General features: G+C 36.4%; 1 protein-coding gene across 4 annotated transcripts in view; it reads right to left on the bottom strand.

The window, feature by feature from the left end:
* LOC5564594 (SH3 and multiple ankyrin repeat domains protein 1) overlaps positions 1 to 25,050 on the bottom strand; it is a 477,542-nt gene that overhangs the window by 58,118 nt on the left and 394,374 nt on the right. For all 4 annotated transcript variants that reach the window (XM_021849067.1, XM_021849069.1, XM_021849066.1 and 1 more), the window contains 2 exons: positions 12,448 to 12,779; positions 1,109 to 1,277 (listed from right to left, as the gene is read on the bottom strand). In XM_021849067.1, the coding sequence (XP_021704759.1) occupies positions 1,109 to 1,277; positions 12,448 to 12,779 (501 nt within the window). The remainder of the gene's footprint in view (positions 1 to 1,108; positions 1,278 to 12,447; positions 12,780 to 25,050) is intronic.

The raw sequence follows: 25,050 nt of genomic DNA on the forward strand, positions 1-25,050 counted from the left end.
GACGTTTGTTTGATTTGTGTTGTTTGGGTAATTGGGTTCGTGGAAGTCAGTTTTCAGGTCAAGTTTTGATCAAGTGAGGGTTTACGGTTTTTTTGGTAGTAGTTGTGTGAAAATTGTTACGTGGAATGGAAAGTTTTGGGACAGTGGTCAGTGGAAAGTTTTTTTGTACGAAAAGTAAAATGAAAGAGAAGAGAAGAAAAAAGAGATCAATTAGAACAATCGCTACAGTTTTGACGTAAAACTAACATTTTAAGTACTCAATGAGGAATCTTCAAATAGTCTCTTTTTCCTAGGAGAAGGCATTGAAATAGTCAGAATATGAATCAAAGTCTACGAATATTCAAAAATCTACGAGATTATTATTCCTTCTCCCATTTTGAAGCTACCAAATATTAAAAAAAACCTATCATTATTGGACCAAATCACAAAATTAGGAAAAAAATATTTTGACTATGAAGATGACTTAAGAACTAAAATGTACTCGGCAAATTTGTTACATATGATTAGAACTACATTTTGACATTATGTAACACTAATGTAGACATATTTTTTCAACTTTTTAGCTCTTCAAGTTTTTTTTGCTGATATGTTAATGTTTGATATATGAAGAAAAACGGTCATATCTCATAAACGAATAATTGGATTTTCATAATTTGCGTAAAACTTATGCGCGTAACAACTCATTGTAAACTTTGTAGAAGACGTTAATTAAGTGGAATTTAAAACAAAAAAGTTATGGGTAAAATATCGCTTTTTTTCTGGACCCACATGTCCTGAATAATGATAGTGCTATAGCAAGTGCTACATAGTTTTACAGAGTTGGAGTCTTCGGCAAAGCTGTTCAAAGTCAAACAAAGAGCAGGACAAGTTTTTCTAAAAAAAAAATCATCTTCATAGTCAAACTATTTATTTTCCTCCTAATTTTGTGATCCTATATGGAGTTAGAATCTGCATCTTTTTTGACAAATTCAAACAAATTCTCTACGATAAATATAATTAATCTATTTGTGCTATTCTTAGTACCCAATCACCATCCTAATATCAATACTAGATCAATCCTACTGAGACGAATGTTATCAACCTTTAAAATATTTCAACGTTCAATTACCTGATGGACCTCCTGCCAGCCCTGGCTGTCCTGGATGCCGAGGGTGGCGTGGTCGTGCAGCAGAATTTCGCAGATTTTCGAATCGGTTTTGCGCGTCACCGAGAGGTAAACCGGCGTCAAGCCTTTGGTGTCCCGATAGTTGGGCGAAGCACCCAGCTCCAGCAGCGTGCTGTTGAGTAGAAAGAAGAAACGGAAAAATAACATGTAGAATTAGATGCATTATGGATACGTTACAAAGTGACAAACGAGCTTGTTGTTCGAGAATCGTACGGAGTTTGGAATTAGTATGCAAATCGATGGATATTGTTCGACATTGAGGGTAAGTACGTAAGCGCGACCACGTGTCAGCATTTGAATTGCTAATCGCTCCGGATCTAAGCAACCTGCTGCTACAGTTACAGCGGTGTGCAACGTTAAGCAAGGGTTCAATGGGTGGAGATAGTCTACTTTATAACGAAGATCATCTGTAGAACTTATTGATACAACTTTTATCGAACAAAAGTTGACGCTTAAGGCGAATTAGGCCGTCATTGAAATTTGTACGCGTCGTTGATGATTGTTGCTAATTCATCTCACGATTTCGAATCAAAGAATCAGTTGGTTTTGCATTGACACAGCTGAAAAAGTATCAGCATACTTTATGCATGTTAGCGCGTACAGTGTGATACTTTTTCAAGTCAATATAAACTATCGAGACTGAGTTTTATCACTTTATCACTTTATTGAAATGCAAGCTTTCAAAAGCTGAAAAGTCATCATTGTTGCCAAAACGAATGACGCGCTACTTATCCTTAAGGCTAAAGAATCCATCATTCAATCATCAGCAATTATCAAAAAATAAAAGCCAGTTTTTTCGAACAAATTTAAAACAATCCTAATAAAACACTTCCATTGTATTACAATGCAGTGATAGATTTTCATGAACAATCCTTTGATTCTGACCAAAAAAACTGGTTTTGAAAATTTCTAAAACGTTGATGGTCCTCTTGATGAGGACTAGGACGAACTTAATTTGAAAAATTAAAATTGCTGTATCTTTTCAAGTAAATTTATTTCCATCCTTCAAATGTTATTGAAGCTTGAGAACTTGTATACCTTTAGTCAAAGGGGCCTTCCTTAATCGAGTGGTTAGAGTCCAACAAAGCAAAGCCATGCTGAAGGTGTCTGGTTTCTATTCCCGGTCGGATCAGGATCTTTTCGTAATGGAAATTTCCTTGACTTCCCTGGGCATAGAATAGCATCGTACTTGCCACACGAAATACGAATGCAAAAATAGCAACTAGATCTCAGTTAATAACTGTGGAAGTGTTCATAAGAACACTAAGTTGAGAAGCAGGCTCTGTCTCAGTGAGGCAGTGATGCATTTTGAAATTACGCGAGCCAAAAAATTACGCGAACGCAGAAGTCAATCAACTTACGAGAAAATGTTCAAGCCTACTTGATGGCTGCGTTCAACAAAATGAACTGGAACGCGACCTGAACGTGTTCGAATACATCACTGCAGTGAGGACTTAATGCCAAAAAGAAGAACAAGAACTAAGATCTTTCTTTGCTAATTAACCATTTTTGGCTAAGCATTGTACAAACCTCTTCCAAGTGGTTCGCAACATGATTTTCTGACCATTTGCAACAACGATAAAACAATTTCTCCCAAACTTTTGCCAGCTTTTTGATGATTTTGCTTTGCCCTATCGATGTCAATAAGCCAATGTGAAATAGTTGAGATATTCATGTTATGAGCATAAACTGAATGGGATCGAAGTAGACAGCGCGCGCGAACGGATATGATCGCTTATGTGGTTCTTTATTTTTTCATAAATAACTCTAAATGCCTAATTATTCTCAAAAAAAACTATTTGCTCCACACCTGCTAATGACTTCGAAATGTCAAATGATCAAATTCATATCAAATTGTCGGTTTATATAAAAATAACAACAATATTCGTTTTTTTTTTATTTTTTTTTTATTGATCTACAGGTGCTTGGTTTCAAATATATAGAAAATATAGAAATTATCGGTTCAAATCCAGTGATAACGTTTGGACACTGGTGTTCATCAAGACCGCTTAACACATTTGGCTTGGTTTTACAGATATTTGAAATCAGAAATGTGTCAAGCTTGTAGCATAAAAAAATAATTGGTCCAAATTTTAAACCATGCAGGAATGCTTTGCTTGATTACATAAAAAATGGCTTGTAGTGATACAGGAATTTTTCAAGAAATTTTTTAATAATATCTTAAGAATGCTTTGGAAATTCATTTCCATTCACATTTCAAGATCTGGTCACATATCACGTCTGGAATCCGTCAGAAATCATGTAAAAAATTGAGTTACAACCGCCGAAGATTTTCTGTGGAAATCTAGTTACATTTCCACAAGGAGTAATAACAAAAATCAGTGAAGAATCTCTTCAGGGTTATACCAAAGTTAATTATAGTTTTCTACCAAGTACATATATGAGCAGGAATCCACTAAAACTAGCCAAATATGTCACCTAGGTTCCTGGGCTAAAAATTTTGTAAAATCTGAAAACTCCAAAAACTTTAATCTTACATGATCAATGGTGGGAAAAACAGTAATAAAACATGAAACAATCAATCTTGTCGAGGGATCCAGATACCAATACTTTGGCCAGGAGATCATTGGGAAATTCTCCGTAAATCGGCTGATTAGTACTCCAGGATTCAGGCAATAACCAGATCCAGTGAATATTATGCAAGAAAACCTCCAAGGTTTCGTAGAAACTCGGTATGAACCTGGTGTGAAAACTACCACGAATCTCTGATAGATATGACAGAGAATGTTACTAATATTCAGCTACAGTTCTGAAAGTAATCTGGTCAAGATCTTATCAGTATATTTTCCAAGCATGTTGCTCGGTGCTACAGCAGTTCGATTTTCTCATCTGAAAGAGTTGATACTTTAGGAAAACTATGTTCATCAGTCTTGTGTTCCATGTTCTCCTCCATAATCATTTACTGAGAGACATCTATGCAGAAATTACCGCTTTTGCATTCATATATTGTGTAGCAAGCAAGATGATACTTTATCATAATTTTGAAAATGACGTTTGGCATAACGGATGTTTTGCATAAATCCGTTTTGTTGTAGAATAGCTAAAATCTCAAAAAGGGTTATGTAGACGACCTAGGGTAGGTGTACCAATTATTGATGCAATAGGTCATAGGAATTAAATAAGATTTTAAACCGGTTTTTTACATGACTTGTTGATGTAAATAACTAGTTTGAAGCCTTGCGAAACAGATAAATTAAACAGTTTTAGTACTAAATCGACTTAAAGCATCTTGTAATGGGCTTAAAAAATCGTTGTCTATGTACCAAATATAGCAATAGTGTTCTCAGCATTTGATATGAAAGTGTTCCAATTATGGGCTATCAATTATTTGCAGGTAATCTACTAAAATGCCATCTAGAGCGATTGCTAATGCAACGCTAATAAGTATTGAAGTGATTGATTTTAAAATTTCCCAGGAATGTTGCGTCAAATTGATATTAAACCAATTAATCGCAATGGGTTCATGAGAGCAAATGCATTTTCGAAATGTTGTGAAACTTCAAAATATGAAGCAAAAGAGCATTAATGAACTCACAATTGCTTTACGGTTAACAATTTTGATGGAAGAACAGCGAAAATTAAAAAATTGAACATCGTTGAAAAACCCTATTCAACCATGAAGTCAGCAGCTGCCGTGCGAACATATCATACGTGTGATTGAAAAATCTTGGTAATTGACCACAAAACTTGAAGATAATACCTGACTGAACTGTCTCGTCATGGAAGTCACTCATTAAAAACTTTTACTTCTTTGATTTCATTGGTCAAAAAATATAAACAAACAGCTTCCAGAGTATCGCCATAATTGGGTTCTTATACATTCCTTGTACCAATTATCACCATAGTGTATATAACACGATTTCCAACTCAGAACGGTAAATTTGATCGCTCACCAGCTAAATTTGTCCATTTCTTCCCACTGAGCAACATACATTCATCAGTAAAAGTGGTTTTGCTGGATAAAAACGTGAACTTTGTAACGGATGTCCTTTAGCAAAGAAGGTGAAATATGTGTGAGGCAAGATTTTCAAAGGTACATTTTTCGAAGTGTATTGCTCGAACGTTCTTATCAAGGTCTAGTTATCATCAAAAATAAATAGTTGTATCATTCCTGTGAATATTAGTCATTATATTCTAGTGGAACAATAAGAAAAATCTCTTTTTGTTCCCACTATTGCTATAATGGGTACTATAGTAATAATTGGTACTCTTTATATCTAAAAATGTCTCCGGAATACTACTGGTCAAGTAATATTGTGTACTTCAAGATAAAAACAGTGGGTCAAATTTTAGCTCATCTTTTTAATGACGGCCTACTTTCGTAATTGAAATTTGTATACGTCGTTGATGATTGTTGCTGTATCATGCCACAATTCCAAATTGAAGAAAATCAGTTGGTATTGCAGTGATGTAGCTGAAAAAGTATCAGCATGCTTGCTGCATGTAAGCGCATATAATGATACTTCTCCGTATCAATATCAACTATGAAGACTAAGTTTTATTACTTTTTTTTCCCGAGTGACTCGTTTTCCCGAAAAAAGTAAAGAAGTGTGCACAACAGATGACCGCTTTACTCACCATCATGAATTCGAAAAGTTTTGTCAATAATGAGTGCTAAAAGCTTTTCTTGGAACTGGGCTTTTCGAGGAAACGCGATATTCGGGGAACTGGATCTCGGAAAACGACATTCGGGCAACCCACATTCGGAGAAAAGTAGAACAACCGAAATCTGCCGTAATCTTAGTTCCTCCAAACAACAAAGTGAAAATCAGAGTAGGACTCTGATTTTCGCCCCCTTTGAACAAAGGGGGTTGCATCATTGTGCATCTACTTCGAGCGTTTGCCGTGTTTTTCTGCTCGGTTAACTACGCTACTGGTCTCAGAAGTAGTTGAAAAGTGCAGCACCGCCACAATTGATCGGTAATTTATTGGACCTGCCATGGCACGTCGCCATCGATCGCTGTAAGGCCCGACATTGCCGCACCATTTCATCCCCCTCATCCGCACCCTAACTGCTAATCATCCTACATTTGTTTTCATTAGTAAGATAAAGTGGTCCAACATGCCCCTCTAAGTGACAACTTAGCTCAAATCGTGTCGAAAAGTTGGTTCAAACATGTACCTGTTTCAGGATGACGGGTAGATGACGGGTAGAACGTCATTTGGTAAGTTCTAAAGAGTCAGCAACTATACCCCTCCATAAGTATTTTTCCGTAGCGTTAACCCCTCTAGTAGAGGATTTTTTAAAACCATTTTTAAACCAAGGAAATATATTGCATTCGCAATAACTTTTTTGTTTTTGAACGTTTTAGCACCATTTTTTCGTTCTCAAAAAACTTTGGTGTAGCAGTCTTTGAGTAATGAGCATTCATGTGTCTGGTACCATGTTGGCCAAATAAAGATTTTGAAAGTTTCAAAAAACTTTATTTTCAGATATCTCCTAGAATACTAAACCTTAATACTAAATACTAATGATTTTTTCAGAGTAGCTCCTCATTTTCTTAGGCTTTTTTTCTGATAAATTGATGTAAAAAAATGGCCACCAAAGACACTTTATATGGAGAATGTCGGTGCCCTAAGGAACATCGGAATATCTTAAGACTCAATCATTAGCAATCATCGAAAATGAAAAACCAGTTTTTTCGTTCAAATTTCAAGATCCTCATGAAATTCATTCTCATTCTCATACAAACCAACGGTGCGCTAATGGTGAAAAATCGATTTTTCTAACAAAATTCAAGATGGCGGCCAAATTCAAAATGGCCGCCAAAATGTTTTTAACTTCAAATGAAAGCTATATCCTTTCTCTATACGATGCCACTAAGTTTGATATGTGTTTCAAGAGAAATATGAGACATATCACGTGAAGAAATACCCAAGATTTATCAAAAAATGGGCTTTTTCGCAAACTGTTTAGCCAGCTGGCATACGAGGGTCCACCAAATTGAGAAAACCGAAAGGACCACCCTTAAGTTTTATCGAAAACTAGCGATCAGTGACATAAAATTGGAATTCTAACGATGGGTGCCGATAGTGACCCCGTCGTCAGTGCGTATTGGGCCATGCCCCCCTATCTTGTGAACGGCAACAGCTCCAACTGCATCGCATTGAAGCGTGCCCGACCAGGCTCATTTCAATCGATGAATGAATCGACTCGACCTACGCTTCAAAGTTCTGAGTGATGGTAAGCGGTAGAACGTGAGTTGTTCGTGGTCGCAGTTCAGTTGAAGTTTTTGGCATGTAATGTGATTCCATGCTACGTTTTTCACCGATGTAGTGCTTCTTTACTCGAACTCCTTTCTATACGACAAGATAGCTGATTCCATCCTGCACTAGTAATGTGAGAAAAGTGAAAGTTATTATCACAATTCCTGGCATAAACTTTTCATCTTCCATATTGAGACTCTCATATTGTGTTGTGTACTAAACTACGTGTACTAAACCATATCCACTCACTTGGATGAACACAAATAGAGCACTCACTCGTGCGGCTCACACTAAAATGAGTAAAGACAGACCAACACTTGCCGTCCCACTGGGGTCAACCAGTAATGATAATCAAAACAAAAAGCGCTCACGAGAGGATTTAGACCGTACTGAAAACGATGTGGAGAGCTTTGATCAACTATTGGTTCGCATTAAGCAGATGATCGACGAAGGGAATGCGAAAATTGAGAACAAGATCGAGTCCAGCAATGCAGCCCTTGTTACTGAAATCTCCACTCTGCGTGACGAGGTAAACCAACTTAAGGTCGATTATGCACGGGACTTCAATAGTTTGTGTGAATCACACGAAAAAACTGCAGAGCAAGTGCGACGGTCCAAGGATAACGCCGGTAAAATACTGAGATCAAATGATCTGATTCTCACTGGTGTACCGTACAGGCCCACGGAAAAAACAGATGAAATCCTGCGGGAAATAGCTACAACTCTTGGCTACAATGACTCGGATGTTCCTCCTGTTTTCACCAAACGTCTGGCTCGTATTCCTATTGCTGCTGGTTCTACGCCGCCGATCCTGTTACAATTTGCGTTCAGAGCATCCAAAGATGAATTTTTCCATCGTTATTTCGCATCAAAAAATCTAAGCCTACTTCATCTTGGCTTCGATACTGATAAGCGTATTTTTATCAACGAAAACCTCACTGAATCTACTCGCAACATCAAGGGTGCTGCACTGAAACTCAAACGTAATGGTCATCTTCAGAACGTGTTCACTAAGGACGGTACCGTTTATGTGAAGCCACTCGAGGATGTTCCTGCTCAGCCGGTTTTCAGCTTGGATCAGTTGAAGATTTTTGGAGGACGAAACTAACCCTATCCTTTATGAATTCTTTGTATTCCTGTCAATGTTACATCCTTGACTCCTTTCCTACCGATTCCATGCTGCCTTCCTTCCTAAAAGTATTTCTTCATCTGCCGGTGATCATCGGTGCTGACCTGATGCTGCTGTTGTTGCTGCTGTGGGTGTTGTTGCTGCTGTGGATGTTGTTGCTGTTGTCACCATGTTTTGCACACCTGTATCACTGTACCTGCGGTAGCTTTTAGTAGTTATACAACTGAATTTGCGATCAAAAACCACATTCTAATAAGTTGAAATAAGATTAGTATGAATATAAATGAATTTGAAATGCATGTTATCCCATTATTAGATTTAGTGTTCCCTTCAGTTCCCCAGCTTATGCTCTCACGATCGTTCTTGTTATTACCCTTCGATGATGCCGGTTAGTCATACTACCAATATTGCACGTACGCAAAGTAGTATTGCCGATATTCCACGTGCCGTTATGAATGTTGCCCTACGCGATGATTGCCTAAATCTTTGCCATTTGAATGCTCAAAGTCTCTGTGCTCGTCAATTAAGTAAGCTCGATGAATTTAAACGTTGTTTTGCTAACAGTAAAGTTGATTTAATATGCGTAACGGAAACATGGCTAAATGAAAACATAACTGATTCAACAGTTGCCGTCGAAGGTTACAGTATATTAAGAAATGACCGTATGACTGATCGAGGTGGCGGGATCTGTATTTATTATAAATCTGGTCTTAACTGCAGAGTTCTTGATAACTCAGCTATGCTGTCTGGTCATGCTAGTGTTGATCGTACTGAACATTTATTTATTGAGGTACGAGTCAGTGAGGATAAACTTCTGCTTGGTGTAATTTATTCTCCTCCGGATGTTGACTGCTCTTATCTAATTGATCAGAAACTCTCCGAACTATCGCTTGATTATGAGAAAATTGTTCTAATAGGTGATTTCAACACAAACTTAAAGAAAAATTGTCCCAAAACAACTCGTTTTTGTGAAGTACTAGATAACTTTGGAATGTTTTGCGTTAATACAGAACCTACTCACTTTTATCCTGGGGGCAGCTCATTAATTGATTTGCTTATAACAAATGACATAAATTTTGTTCTCAATTTTAATCAAGTGTTAGCCCCAACTTTCTCTCATCATGATATAATTTTCTCATCTCTCAATGTATTGCGTTACAGAAATGATAACCCTAGAATGATCAGAGACTATAGTCGAATAGATTATCCCTCGTTACAACACTATTTAAACGGCATAGATTGGTCCTTGCTGTATAGTATTACAGATTCTGATACGGCTCTTGATTTCTTCAACAGTGTTATAATTCAGCTTTTTGACAATTTAGTTCCATTGCGGGCTCCTCGTCATAAAAATAATGCACCATGGTTCAATAACGATATTTTAAATGCTATGATCGCTAGAGATGTTGCTTACCGTGAATGGATTCGTAGCAAAAATTTACTAGACCATCTTCAGTTTAAAAGACTACGCAATAAAGTAACCCAACTAATTAATACAGCAAAGTCGAACTACATGTCTTCGAACTTGGAATCCGCGATTTCAAGTAAAGAACTCTGGGTGAAACTCAAGCGCCTCAATGTCACTGGAAGTTCTAACAGTAGCGCTAAATTTCATCATTCCAAAGTATTTTTCGGTGAAAACTTCACACGTGATTCTACACATCCTTCAATACCTCCTTCCAATTCTAGTGGCTTTACTTTCACACCTTGCAGTGAATTGGAGGTTGCGAATTCTATATTCTCAATTTCTTCCGATGCAATTGGTTTAGATGGGATCCCGTTAAAATTCATAAAGATTATTTTACCTTTCATCATCACTCCTTTAACGTATCTTTTTAATTTATTTATTTCAAGTACCAAGTTTCCTCGCGCTTGGAAGGCTGCAAAAGTAATTCCGATACGCAAGAAGCCTGCCGGATCTGATCTGAATAATCTTCGCCCAATAAGTATTTTGTGTTCGCTGTCCAAAGTTTTTGAGAAAATCGTTAAGACTCAAATTCAAGAATATATTCAACGGTTCAGTCTGCTCAGTCCTTACCAGTCTGGGTTCAGGTCTGGGCACAGTACCACATCAGCGCTCCTAAAGGTTCATGATGATATTCATCAATGTATTGACAAAAAAGGTGTTGCTTTTCTGCTTTTAATAGACTTCTCTAAAGCCTTTGATAGAGTCTCACATGCTAAACTCCTGCATAAATTATCACATCAATTCAACTTTAGCCGCGATGCTGCTTTACTGATAAAATCATATTTATGTCAACGCACTCAAGTAGTAGAACTAGATGGAAGTCTGTCTAACACAATTTTTATTTTGTCAGGTGTTCCTCAAGGATCCGTTTTGGGTCCTCTGTTGTTTTCGTTGTTTATAAACGATTTACCATCAATTCTGAAGAACTGCTCAATTCACATGTTTGCAGACGATGTGCAGCTTTACATTTGTTCCACTGATTATAACACATATGATTTAGCACAACTCATTAACTATGATCTGGAGAGACTTTCTAAATGGTCTTCAAGTAATTTACTTCCTATAAACTCAACAAAAACTAAAGCTATGTTCATCTCTCGTCGACAAATTCGTGCAACTTTACCTGATTTAGTCATTAACGGTGACAAAATAGATTATGTTGATAAAGCTTGCAATCTTGGCGTGATTTTTCAGTCTAATCTTGAGTGGGATTGTCAAATAAATGCACAATGTGGGAAAATCTATGCAGGCTTACGACACTTACGACTCACTGCAAATATGCTACCTGTTTCAACCAAATTAATGTTATTCAAATCACTTTTGTTACCGCATTTTTCATATGGTTCAGAATTAGTTTTGAATGCATCAGCAGCAGACTTTGGTCGACTGAGAGTTTCACTAAACCATTGCGTTAGATGGGTATTCAATTTATCTAGATACTCTAATGTAACTGAATTTCAACGGCAATTGTTGGGTTGTGCGTTTTATAGATTCTTCAGATTACGATGCTATATCACCTTATTTAAAATTATTAATCATGGTCCACAATACTTAGTTGACAAGTTACAGTCTTTCAGAAGTGCTAGAGTTCGAAACTATATACTTATACATCATAACTCCTCTCATTATAGCAATACTTTTTTCGTACGTGCAATTAATCTTTGGAATCAGCTTCCAACAGATATTAAATCTATTTCTTCACTATCAAGATTCCGAGCTGAGTGCATGAGCTGGCTAAATGAAGGGAATTAGTTTAAGTTAGATGAATTGTTTAACGGGGATATCATGTTTTTGATTGTTGTCTTTTGTAATTAAATCATATTACGATATAGATTTGTATGAATTGGATAGAATGTGGTGTGAGCAACGAAAAATCCGATTGTAGAATTTTTATAAGGGTGATCCCTTACTCTACAAGTATAATTGAATAAATAAATAAAAAAATAAAATAAAAAAGTCAAACGCAGTAACCTTTGAGGAGTGGGACCCCGTGTTGCCTGCCGGCTGGCTACCATGGCGACGTCTCCGAGATGCCGGCTAACCAGACGCGAATTCGATTATTTATTTAACATACGACATGTTAATAAATTCTCTCGCGTTAAATTCTTGGAGCTGTCACACTTCACCCTGCTTGTTGTTGTTGCTACAGAATGTGCTGTCGTAGACAACGACTCGACAGCAGTAAAACCGTTACTTCAACACGCGACATGAGGTCGGTAGATAGAAGTAAAAAAAAAACCTGCCAATTTTGCTGTTTATGCGAAAAGCAACATTTTATGACACGGCAAGTAAACAATACTTCCCACAGCAAACAGCCCGTCACCAAGTGCACAGTAGTCGAAATATTTAAATTTCTTTCAAAAATCATGTTTTTGTAAATTAATTAGGATATTTGAACGATTTGAGTAAGATTTGACATTTGTATCAGCATTCGAATGCACGTTTCGGAACACTTACCTAACCGCCTCGAGACTGTCCCGCTCGACGGCCCGGTGCAGAGCGGTGGCTCCATCTCGCGTCCGGTAGTCGAGCAGGGCACCTCCGTTGACCAGGGCAATCAGCAGTTTGTTGGGCTTCTTCGTCCCGGTGGCAATCGTCAGCGGGGTTTCGCCCGTTTCCTGACAGTGGAAGTTCGGGTCCAGCCCTTTGGCACACATCTTGGCAACCTTTTCCACGTGACCCCCGTTGATGCACTCCAGAAAGCGCCGCAGATTGGCCCGGGTATGGAGGGCCTTCAGTTGTCGCTCGTCCAGATTCAGCATCTTGTACACCCGGCGCTTGTACTTGAGCTGGAAGAAAGCGGGAGAAAAAAAAGCTCATTAAAATTAGAAATAGAATTAATTACAGCCGTTGGATTGGAGTCGGCGCGGATCAAAAAACCCTGATCGTAGAAAGGGAATCAGAGAGAGTCAGAAAGCTAGTTGAGTCGTTGTGTACCGAGCATGGCCAATCGGGGCCTCGAGTCGCATTAAAAATCTTTTATATCGTGGCCGTTGTCGTGATTTGCCTTTCATTCGATCTTAATGATTTTGCACTTGCTTTCATCTATCCCAGTAGGCCTTTTGTTCGAAGGAAAGCTTCGCTAGCATGGCTTGCTCAGTCATGGGGTCTTTTACCTACTGTCTGTGCCGAAGAAAAGTAACGTTATCTGTGCCTAAGGGTCATGTTGACTCCAAACTCAAATCGTGAAGAATATTAGAAAATTCTAAAGTGGGATAGTTAATCACAAAATTTAACTAAAAAAGATTGGTCTCCTGTTTTTCTAACTTTTTGCTTTGATTTTTTTTTTGTAATCACAAACACGTCGGAACTCTTCAAAAACCTAACTGTGCAACAATATGGTAAATCTGATGTCTCGTTTTCAAGCCATTTCGTGACATACAAATACCATTTGATATTTATCTTTTATAGATTATACTTCTTCTTCTTCTTCTTGGTATTACGTCCTCACTAGGACAGGGCATGCTTCTCAGCTTAGTGTTCTTATGAGCACCTACATAGTTATTAACTGAGAGCTTTCTTGGCCAAAGTTGCCATTTTCGCATTCGTGTAACGTGTGGCAGGTACAATATATTTTATCAGGGTGGCAACCAAATATCCATTTTGAAATTCCCGGGGTTCCCGTTATAGTTTTCAAAATTTTCCCGGTTTTTATTCGAGGAGCCCGAACGCAAAAGGATGTGGCCTTTTGGTCGGTTTTTTGATTGAATATAATAAAATATTCTACTTCAAGCTTTTCAACGGTATTTTTGGGTAATTTGTTCGTCAACTAGGAAAAAAATTGGCTCATACAATTAGTATGGAATGCAAAATTGCTGAAAAATACTTAAAAGTCGATTTTCTCAAAACTAGGTTTTTGTCACTTACACCCCTTTGCGTCTAACCCCCTCAATTGTGCCAATAGGGCGGTTTCTATTCATGACACTTTATATTTACTTCGACAGGGGTTTGTTTACAAAGTGCATATTGATTAACAACTAGCTGTCCCGGCAGATGATGTATTGCCCAGAGACTTAGCCGTAAAAAATAATCCCGAAGTTTATGTCAAATTTGCATTTTCCGTTTTCTTAACTTTCAAAAATACTATTCCACACAAATACGCTGGGGCGTTTGAGGAAAACAAAAGTGAAAGAATTGTTCGAATCGGTCGTCCCGTTCTCAAGCCGACTCGTGACATACAAACAGCATTCTATTTTTATTTATATAGATAGATAGATATGCCCCTTTTGTTCATATTACTAACCTATTTGAATGTGTTTCAATTCCCAATCTTATGGTTTTTTTCTTCATAAAAATGAAGAATTCACAAAAGCAAATTAGGTTTAGGTAAGGAAGATACAAAGCCACATATGTTGATGCATTAGACTGATTCAAAAAATCGTTTTTGTTCCACACCGCTCATTCGATTTTAGATCAAATTACTTTCAAAATTTGAGCTCATTCGGATGAAAACTGGGACTGCACAAGCCCTTCAAAGTTTTCATGGGAATTACTAAGTGAAAAGCAATCAATTCATTCAATCGGTCATACTGTTTGCTGTGAGATACATTCATCAGCTGTTGATCTAAAATCGAATGAGCGGTGTGGAGCAAGCACTTTTTTGACCACTCTATTGATGCATTTATCTCACCTTACTTAATAGTTAATTAATAATAATAAATAATAGTAATAATTAGTAATAATTCGACTATACCAGTGATTGCCGACTGGGTTGGAATTATCGCTAGGGTACAGATTAACTTTCTTTATGGAAATTGTGGTTCATTCCAGTGTTTCGTAGATTTTAATATGGGGACTGTGACGAACTAAACTTGTAGAATTCAAACAATGATAACTTTGAAATCAGATACATCTAAACATAAACTAAAGATTTGTTTGTCGGAAGAGATAAAAAATGACGTTGAAATATTAATTTCGTCAAACGGACAGAAAATCGCAAACACCCACTTTTTTAACAAGAAAAAACGGTAAAATATTTTTAGAAATTTTTATATGTACTGATAATTTAAAATGAATTCAACTAAAAGAACTAGTTTTAAATCTGATCCTTTGACATTTCGAAGACCTGGCTGGTGTGGAGAAAAAGTTTCACTAGACAATTGTTAGGCCTTTAGAGTTCTATAGCAAAATATGTTGCAGAACCTCAAAAGCGATAATTTTAAAACCAGAGGAAGAAAAACTGAAAGAAGCAGAAGCCATTATTTATTCAAGCACTCCGAATGTTTGTTATTTTTGGACAAATATCTCGACTGATAATTAAATTAACTTAATTAATTAAATTTCTGGGAAGTTTGTGCTTATAACATGAGTTACTCAATTGATCCATATTTTTAGCACATTGGCATAGATTAGATAAAGAGTGAAAGTTTTACAGAAAATTGTCGATTTTTGTTGCAAATTATCAGAAACTTATGTTGTGAACCTCAAGCCAGCGGTTGGTCAGCAATAAAATAGTAAGTTCAAATTTTTTTCTCTTCGTTCATGGTTCAATTATTTGAAACATATCCTTAAAAAACAACAACATTTATAAACATAAACATAAATAAAAACGAAGCAATTTAAAATGATATAGGACTTTGAATTTTTCCGAAAGAATAACACTTCTTTTCAGTGAAGTCAAATCATTGAAATTAGTTTAATTCAATCGAACACGATTTTTTTTTTGTTGAATCAAAAGCTGTCAGATAATGGGCCTTATTTATATTAACTTTTTCACACCGCTAGTAGCATGATAGTTTGTTTTCTGACCGGAAGGCCAATCGATAAATTCGTTACGGATTTAGTTGTATTAGTTTTGCAAATGGTTTGGGTTTATTTCACCGAGCCTTTAGCTTTACAGATTTTACTGATTGTTCACTGTGTGATTCAAAGAAAATTTGAGGAAATGCATAAATCTTAAATTCAATTTTGCATAATTATTTTTATTTGCAGTGTGAAATAAACATTTTTTCTAGCAATTTTCAATATATTTTTTGGTTGATTGAACGATGCACAGTGGCGGCCCTTCATACAAAGGTTAGACGAAACCTCAAACATTTCCCAAATCGCTTGATAATCTATCAAGTATCTTGGATACCTGATATCATCCCGTTGGAAATAACTTTCAAATATGAAAATTTGATTTTCTAGTGAAATTTGTCAGAATTAAGTTATTTCATTCAATCGAATAAAAAGGCTTTTATTACAAAAAAAAGGTTATAATGCAGAAAATTGGGTATAAACCTAAACTACAGATACATGTTTAAGTTCCTTGTAGTAATTTCAGTAAAGTTTTAAACGAGTTATGACACATTATACAGATTTGAATGATAAAATAGATAAATTATAATGAAAAATGAAAATGGAATTTTCACCTCTTTCAGAGGCAAGAAAAACTATTGCAAGTTAGCAAGTATGGAAGATTTGCTGCTTCATAGTGAGTGTAGAGTTTGGAATTGGAGTGGGCAAACGGGAGCACCATCAAAAGCATGACACCCTGCTTGTGACGTTACTTGAAGAGTCAGTCGATGGTTTGTGCTATGCCTACTTGATTGCCTGACTCAAGATCGGGTAGTATGACCAGTAGTTTGTCGCTAAGAGTAATCAGAACGCCACAGAAAGCATAGGGTTCCAACAATGCGGATCAATACCACACATTCTCCCTCTTCTCAGGATTTTTTTTTATTTATTATTATTATTATTTTTTTTTTTGAAAAACATGATTATTGTCTCAAATCAGCATCTCTTTCCTTTGTCACAAAAGCATATAGGATTGTTTTTTTTATTTGAAATAACATATTTTTTTATTGTTTCAATATTTTTTGAATAATTGATACTTTGTTGACGACTTTGTTTGAATTGGAGAGAAAAGCATACCGATAACCGATACTTTTAATTGCTACTTTGTAATTGACCAGATTCAAAAGGTCAGGGCAGGCAATGCTAGTTATTCAACCGCTTTACTAGATATCAAATATATTTCGTCATTTCAACTGATGACGACTATAAATTAAACCTCCACGACTTAGCTAATACAAAACTATATCGAAATATATATCTCTATCTGTCGTGATCTGACTCTGCAAAATGATTAAGTCTTTGCTGGATGGTGTAGTTTGAATCGCATAGTAGAGAAATCATGTAAAAAGTACTGTTTTATCGTTCTCTCGGAGAAAATAGCCTGTCTATTTTAACTACTAGTTGTTTGGAAAAATACTTCTACGAGTTAATCACGTGAAGGATCACGTGGGCATTATTCTGAATTTCCAACTAACACTCATGCATTATATGTCCTTAGTAATCTTGAATAATTCTAGGACTTTGGAAAATATATATCGCAACGCTAAGGACTTGTATACTGACTTAAATCTTTTTATACTTTATTTGTACATGCAACTTTACAATATTGTTCCGCTATATGGTACCCACAGTATCAGATCGGCGTCCAAAAGGTTTTATCGGTTAAAGGTCATTTCATTCGTTTCGCCCTTCGCCCACTTTCTTGACGCGATTCAGACGGATTACTATCCCTCGAAGACGAACTAATTTTGGACATTGCTACTATGGATAGCAAAGGATGTTCAACAGAGTAAAGTCAGCGTTTGACTTCCATCTTCATAGGCATAATCCGCAGTAATTTCACGAAAATACTCACTCGAATCAATGTTTCATTTTCTTACTTATTTTAGTTTATCATATCTTGATCTATTTGATAGTAAATTCAAGTAACTACATCATTGGCCTTACATTTTATATTCTTTGGATACATTCACGACCACCAGTCGCGCTAGCAACGTCAACAAAACATGCTAGGAATAATTATGCGACCACCAGTCACGGTAGCACTATTGCTTGTGATGAATTTTGCGACCACCAGTCGCGCTAGCAACATTAACAGCACATGCTAGGAACATAATTGTGACCACCAGTCATGGTAGCAAGAGTATACCACCATTGCTTGATACGAATTATCGACCACCAGTCACACTAGCAACGTATACAACACATGCTAGGAATATATTTGCGACCACCAGTCGCGAAAGCAAGTGTACACCACCATTGCTTGGGACGAATTTTCGACCACCAGTCGCGCTAGCAAAGTCAACAACGTATGGTAATAACTAATTGACGACCACTAGTCGCGGTTTCAACGTCTACAACACATGCTAAGAACATATTTACGACCACCAGTCGCGGTAGCAAGTGTACACCACCATTGCTTGATACGAATTTTCGACCACCAGTCGCACTAGCAACGTCTACAACACATGCTAGGAACATATTTACGACCACCAGTCGCGGTAGCAAGTGTACACCACCATTGCTTGATACGAATTTTCGACCACCAGTCGCACTAGCAACGTCTACAACACATGCTAGGAACATATTTACGACCACCAGTCGCGGTAGCAAGTGTACACCACCATTGCATGATACGAATTTTCGACCACCAGTCGCACTAGCAACGTCTACAACGCATGCTAATAACTAATTGTCGATCACCATTCGTGGTTTCAACGTCTACAACACATGCTAAGAACATATTTGCGACCACCAGTCTCAACAGCAATTTGAACAACACATTTTTCAGAAGCAATGACTACTCGTCACAATAATAAAATCATGACATTCTATTTACACTTTTCAGCCGATTTGTTTTTTTTCATATCATGTGTGTTCTTAAACATTTTCACATTTACTATATTGTTTTCAATATTGCTTTATTGTGTTGGTAAACTAACTGAAATATCTGCAACACACTTTTTAATCCAACGTTTGTTGCTCAAATGGATATGTACTAAAAAACAAGTATTTATTTTTCCACACTTTTTGTCAGACATGTTAGACCAAAATATTATACCAAACGGTTTCTTTTCGAAAAGACTTAATACTGACTTTGGTTATACATGATAATACATCTGTTATTTGTTTTGTCGCGATAATAAAATTAGGACATACTTTCCCATACTTGATCTTAACAATTTTTTTTTCTATTTTTACTATTAAACTTTTTTTTTGCATATAATGTGAGAGTTTTCTAAACATTTACACATTCACTGTTTTTTTTATTTGAATATAGCTTTATTGCTTTTGATAAACTACCTGAAAAACTTTCAACATTTTTTTTTCAATACTAAGTTTGTTGCGCAAATGGCTGTGTACAAAAAGCGAGTACGTATTTATTTTTCTTTTTTAGTTTTGTATTCAGAACACAACAGCATGACCACGTAATTGTAAATATCAGTATCATAAACTGTTTGTATAATTAAAAAAAAAGGAAAATATTGACTTTTTTTTAAAATTCTACTTTTTTTTTTTATTTTCGAAATACGTATGGGAACGAAGAAATATTATAATAAAATACATGGACATCGTCTGCAGCCCTTTAGCTGCACATACTGTATAACTTAAAATTACACAATGACACAGTCGAGAAGCATTGCATTCCTTACGACAAGTTTCAATGACTAAAGCAGGAATCGAACACACCCTCGAAGGCACGATGCAATTGGCTGTCTGATGACACTTACTGCTCGGTTACGAAGCCCCATCATACACAATAATGTTGGCTAACGATAGTCTATTCAATCAAAATCTAAAAGAGAACATGGCTGAAAGTTCGTAAAGTATTTTAATGTGATAAGAACACTAATGTTAACTTTCAATATGAGAAATCGGCACGTTGAGTTGGCTATGAAATCAAACTTATGAAGTACTAACATGTAACTTTGATTATCGATTCTAAAAAAGTGCCAACGAGTTCCACCCTAAATCACGCTCAGACATGTTTCTTAGAGTGTCCTATGAGAGGTCAGTAAAGTACAGCTGCAACTCCTTGCAACTCTTTGAGATTTTGAACTATTTTTAGGTATACTCCTTAACCAGCACAAGTATGAAAATGAGTTGTTTATGATAAAAATCCGAAAATCTTGTGACGCTATGTGGTCTGGGTTCAACCAGACATTACACCAGAGCAATTTTATGCTTAAAATAATGTTTTTTTTTTTCAAATACAATTCCCAAGATTTTATTCAATTTTTTTTTGCTCCAAGGCGTTTAAGTCACTTTTGCAGCTACGAGTGAGAAGAGACATGTTTGCAAATAACTTCTTACATCATTATGAGTAATAAAAGTACAAATTGAAAAGTTTTTTCTTGAAAAAATAATTAAACGGGCGCTTGGGACAGTTTTGCGTATAGTGCGTATTTTTGTGTATAGTATATGTTATTTATGCAAATTGTAGCTCATTTGACCAGAAACAACTCTTCCATACCAAGGTACTCAAACGGCTTGATCTTCCAGTTTTGTTTTTTTTTGTCTCGCATCTCCATACATTCAACGCATTATGTGCGTTGTGCGTACTCATCCAAGTAGGCCGCTTGTACGCACGCGTACGTGTTGCGTTTTTTTTTGCTTGGCGATTTGTTTTCACTTGCTTTTCAGAAAATGGTTAAACAAAACATTTACTGTATAGATTTTGAAAACAAAAATTAACTACAATCTGTTTTCTTACACATATACGGGAAAACATTGTTTTACTTACAGAAATCAGCTACCACATTCCGACTAATCGGTTTTGCCTACCCGGGGTGAGAGTATTGGCTGCCATTCTCAAACACTGCGCCAATGGTGCTCAATTCATTTAATGGCACTCCGGATGATCTCCGGATGATTTTAACCACACTTCTAGTCACTTTTTTTTCTTTTATTCAAAACACGGATCACTTTTCTTTATTCCAAATATTAATAATTTGTATGCACCATCAGAAAAATACTAGGCACTCCCGTTTGCTCACAGATAATTATTATGGTTCCGTGGAAACGCTCGATATTTTTTTCGTAACTGGCAGGATTCGCCAAATGTGGAGTTTGGAATTGGAGTGGGCAAACGGGAGCACCATCAAAAGCATGACACCCTGCTTGTGACGTTACTTGAAGAGTCAGTCGATGGTTTGTGCCATGCCTACTTGATTGCCTGATTCAAGATCGGGTAGTATGACCAGTAGTTTGTCGCTAAGAGTAATCAGAACGCCACAGAAAGCATAGGGTTCCAACAATGCGGATCAATACCACACAGTGAGTGTCTCATTTTCTCGAAACACTTCACATAGGACGGACGAAGTTTTTAAAATTTATCAAAATTTTGAAAAAAGATCGCAAACATCATTTTTTGCTGCACATAACAACTTAATATGTTGAAATTTATGTTATTATAGCCAAGTCTAAGGCTTAAGACTACGCTTTCAAATGTAGCCTATTGAGCTTAAATCGGTTATGATTTCGCCCAGACAACCAAAATGTACGTATAACGAAATGACCTGGAGGCTTTGTATGTGCAAAATTTCACTTATAAGATGTCGCAAAAAGGTCTTCTACATACAAAAGTGGAGGTGATATGCGTGCATATATTATGTGATGAATAATAACATACAATGCGAGTGTATAAATATTTTACCGAACTAACCTATGATCTTATGCGACTAAACTTATGATAACAAATATTGATTTGACAGCTACTACGGATTGATTCGACTTACTTTGTACGAGTGTACGGGACGAAGCAATATGTACAAATGAACTCAGAAAAATTGTTTTATGCGAGGAAACTCATCAATCTGACAAGTTTGTCCACAGTGTTTTGCGGGTTTGATGTAATTAGTATGAATAAACGAGTTATAACGTGAACTTTCATGCGATTTCTGATTTTCTGGGCGTTGAGATACAGCTGTTTGAAGTTTGTAGGGTGAACCATAGTTGATGAATTTGAAGCAGTCCAATTTTGCTGACTTTCCCGCACTTACGATGCTGCCAAAAATCGAAAACAAAACCGATCACTCTCAAATTTTGAGAAATCGTCGCTGAATGATTAACAAGTCTATACAAAATATACCGAAGACCACAATTTGATGGGACGTAAGGATGATTTGTTATTGTTGATAACATAGTCTAAACCTGAACTGTAGGTGAAGCATACTATATGCAAATCCACTTTGTAATGATGAATAACAATTTATCCTGACGACCAATCAAAATGTGGTCGTTGGCAAAGTTGTAGCTGAAAAGATTCCGCATGAGAAGATTGTGTTTACTTTTCCATAAAATATTATGAGGAAGAGATAGAGGGCTGAACACAAAATGATGGCGTTTTCCATAGTAATCTCCATATAAACTTCAATTGCACAGTCAAACTTCTTTCGATTCGTTTCAAACTTTGGGAGGATGTTATTTACCATAATATAAATCGTATAAGCATAGGGGAGCTCAAAATTTGCATCACTCTAGTGTTCACTGTACATTTGAAACGATCTAAAAAAATCATTAGAAATAATCTGTGGAATGTCCTCTCTTGTGTTTTACAGAATTTTATAAGAGAATCTGAACTGTTCAAAACTGAGACGTTCAAACCACTAATCTTATTTCGGTGTCTGCTGTACTGATTGAAGCATTTTGTGCATTTCAACAACAATTTGGTTTGTACCTTTTTTCAGTCCTACAAAATCATGTTTCAGAACGTTGATTATATATTCGATATTTGGTCATAGAACTACTATACACCTTTGATAGCATTTTTCGGTACTATTAATATTCAGAAACCCTTGTATGCCGTTATTCTTTTTTATACCATCAAATTTTCTTATTGATTGATATAATTGGCTGGATTTTCTATTTAGTTTTCGCATCTTTGTCCCCTTCATTTGACTTCATGAAGAGTTTTCAAAACCCGCACTTAAGTGGGCTTTCATGCATGGCCTGAAATCATTGGTATCTATTATAGTTGACAGCTAAGTAGAGAATGATCAGTTTTTAATATACCCTTCCATGACATACTTTGATTTTCAAACCAAATCAATGCCTACTTCAGACAATGTCAGAGCTATAAATATATTAAATGATATAAAGAATAACATTTTAGGAGCAATTTGTTTATATTAACGCAAATAACAAAAATCTTTTGAACAGATTAGATTTTGTTCGATAATTATGCGTATTTCTCTCAGAACAGAGCACGATGGTTGGGCTCCATAACGGCCAAAATTATCGAAAAGGGCTTTGAGGTTTTTATGTTTTTTTAATATTATAAAATATATCTAATGTAGGGAACCGGATCCTATTCTTGGCCACAATATGCGTCGTATTCCAGCGCTTCCTTTTGCAAAGTTTCAGACAATTCTGCCGAGAAAAACCCACATGCCAAAGTGAATCATGGAAGTGCCCAAGTAGCTCTGCACCCTATTTTAAATATTATTATGATCGTTGATTGAAATTGAACTTAAATTTAAATTTCTTTGATTCTTATGCCGTCAAATTGGCTGAAGGCAAAAAATGAAAAATGTGATAATAAAATAAAATACAAAATTTATATTTAATAAATGCAATATTTTTCTTATTTTATGCACTATCTGAAAACTTAAAGGTTATTTTATCGAGCATGATGATGAAAACCATATTTGGTTGAAGTTTAGTCTTGAGTATTTTTTATGATTTTTAATATGTGTTGACTTAAAGGTGGGAACTTTTAAAAGGCTAATATTGAATCTTTTCATGTTAAATGTTTCCCACACGAAGTAGAGTGTCCGTGATTTGCAACTGTACGGAGTTTGAATCGAAACCTGAATGTGAAGAACAGCTAGAAAGCCACTGTTTTTAGCAAAGAAGTTCGTTAGGTTAATTGGACTATGCACAGTGGCGCATAGCAAAGAAGTTCGTTAGGTTAATTGGACTATGCACAGTGGCGCATAGCCGGATAAAACTTCAAAAACTAATGTTCTCAAAAACACTTGTCAATATTTTGTATACACTTCTATGCAATTGTGTCACGATTCCTCAAAGCATGATGAGAACACAGACAAAGGGTTAAACCAATTTTGCGGAACAATCTGCTGAATGCCAGGCACTCACTCCCAGGACAAGTGCTTCCAGTTTTCGTCGCCCTCATCAGACATTAATGCATCTAAGAGCTTATGCAGCCACGGTAAGGATGATTAACGCATTCTTAAGGCCTTCCTTCATGCATACCTTTTGCACATAATGAAGATTTATTGTTGTACACACGAACATTCAATCGCCGCCAGCCGATGAAAGCCTACAGAAACGCCTTTTAATGGGCTTGTGCAAAGTGGATATTGACCTCATTCAGAGGGGCTTCTTGAGTTGAGATTCGCTTGAACGGCCGGTATATCGGCTGAAGTGTCATGGAATGGACGCAAATTGGATTAATCGCAGCTCTGGAGTGCTTCGCTAGGTGATGGAAATTCGATCGCTTGATGATGATTGGGGTTTCACCATAAAAAGCGGCTGAGTATTGGAAGCATTCCGCGAGTCGTATTTAATTTGGCGTAATTGTGATAGGCACACTTTACTTTGGCACTTATATGACAGAAACAATTGGATTCAATTATGATATTATTTATTTAGTTCAATAATTGATATCAGAGGCATACCGATGTTCAGTGCCATGAATATGACCCGGCTTGTTATTGATATGGGATTATGGGCCGAACACTAAAGATTGAAAGGAGCCTTCCTTATCCGAGGGGTTAGAGTTCGCGGCTACAAAGCAAAGCCATGCTGAAGGTGTCTGGATTCGATTCCCGGTCGATCCAGGATATTTTCATAATGGAAATTTTCTTGACTTTCCTGGGCATAGAGTATCATAGTGCCAGTCACACGATATACGAATGCGAAAAAGATTGATACTAATGATACGCTTGATTAAATATAAATTAAAAAGGCGTACATACGTGATATACTGATCAGCACGCTATATTTAGAGGTAATATGCACATTGTAGGCAATTTTCATCTTTTTACAACTATAACTTTTGCCCCTCTATTTCGAACTTTTGTCCCACTATGGTGCACAGACGTTTTTAAAACATTTATGCAAAAACTAATACACAAGAACAACAAACAGCCATGGCTTTTTCGAATCTCAAGCAATTTTAAAGTTTTTTTTAGAATTAAAGTCTCTCACTTGAACAGCATTTTAAACACCGTCTCATTCCTATATTGAACTCAATTTTTTGTTTTTATTAACGACTGTCAAAGGAAATCAAAAAAGTATCAAACACTGACAAGCGTT

The sequence above is a fragment of the Aedes aegypti genome, chromosome 3, assembly GCF_002204515.2.
Source record: "Aedes aegypti strain LVP_AGWG chromosome 3, AaegL5.0 Primary Assembly, whole genome shotgun sequence".
NCBI lineage: Eukaryota > Metazoa > Arthropoda > Insecta > Diptera > Culicidae > Aedes > Aedes aegypti.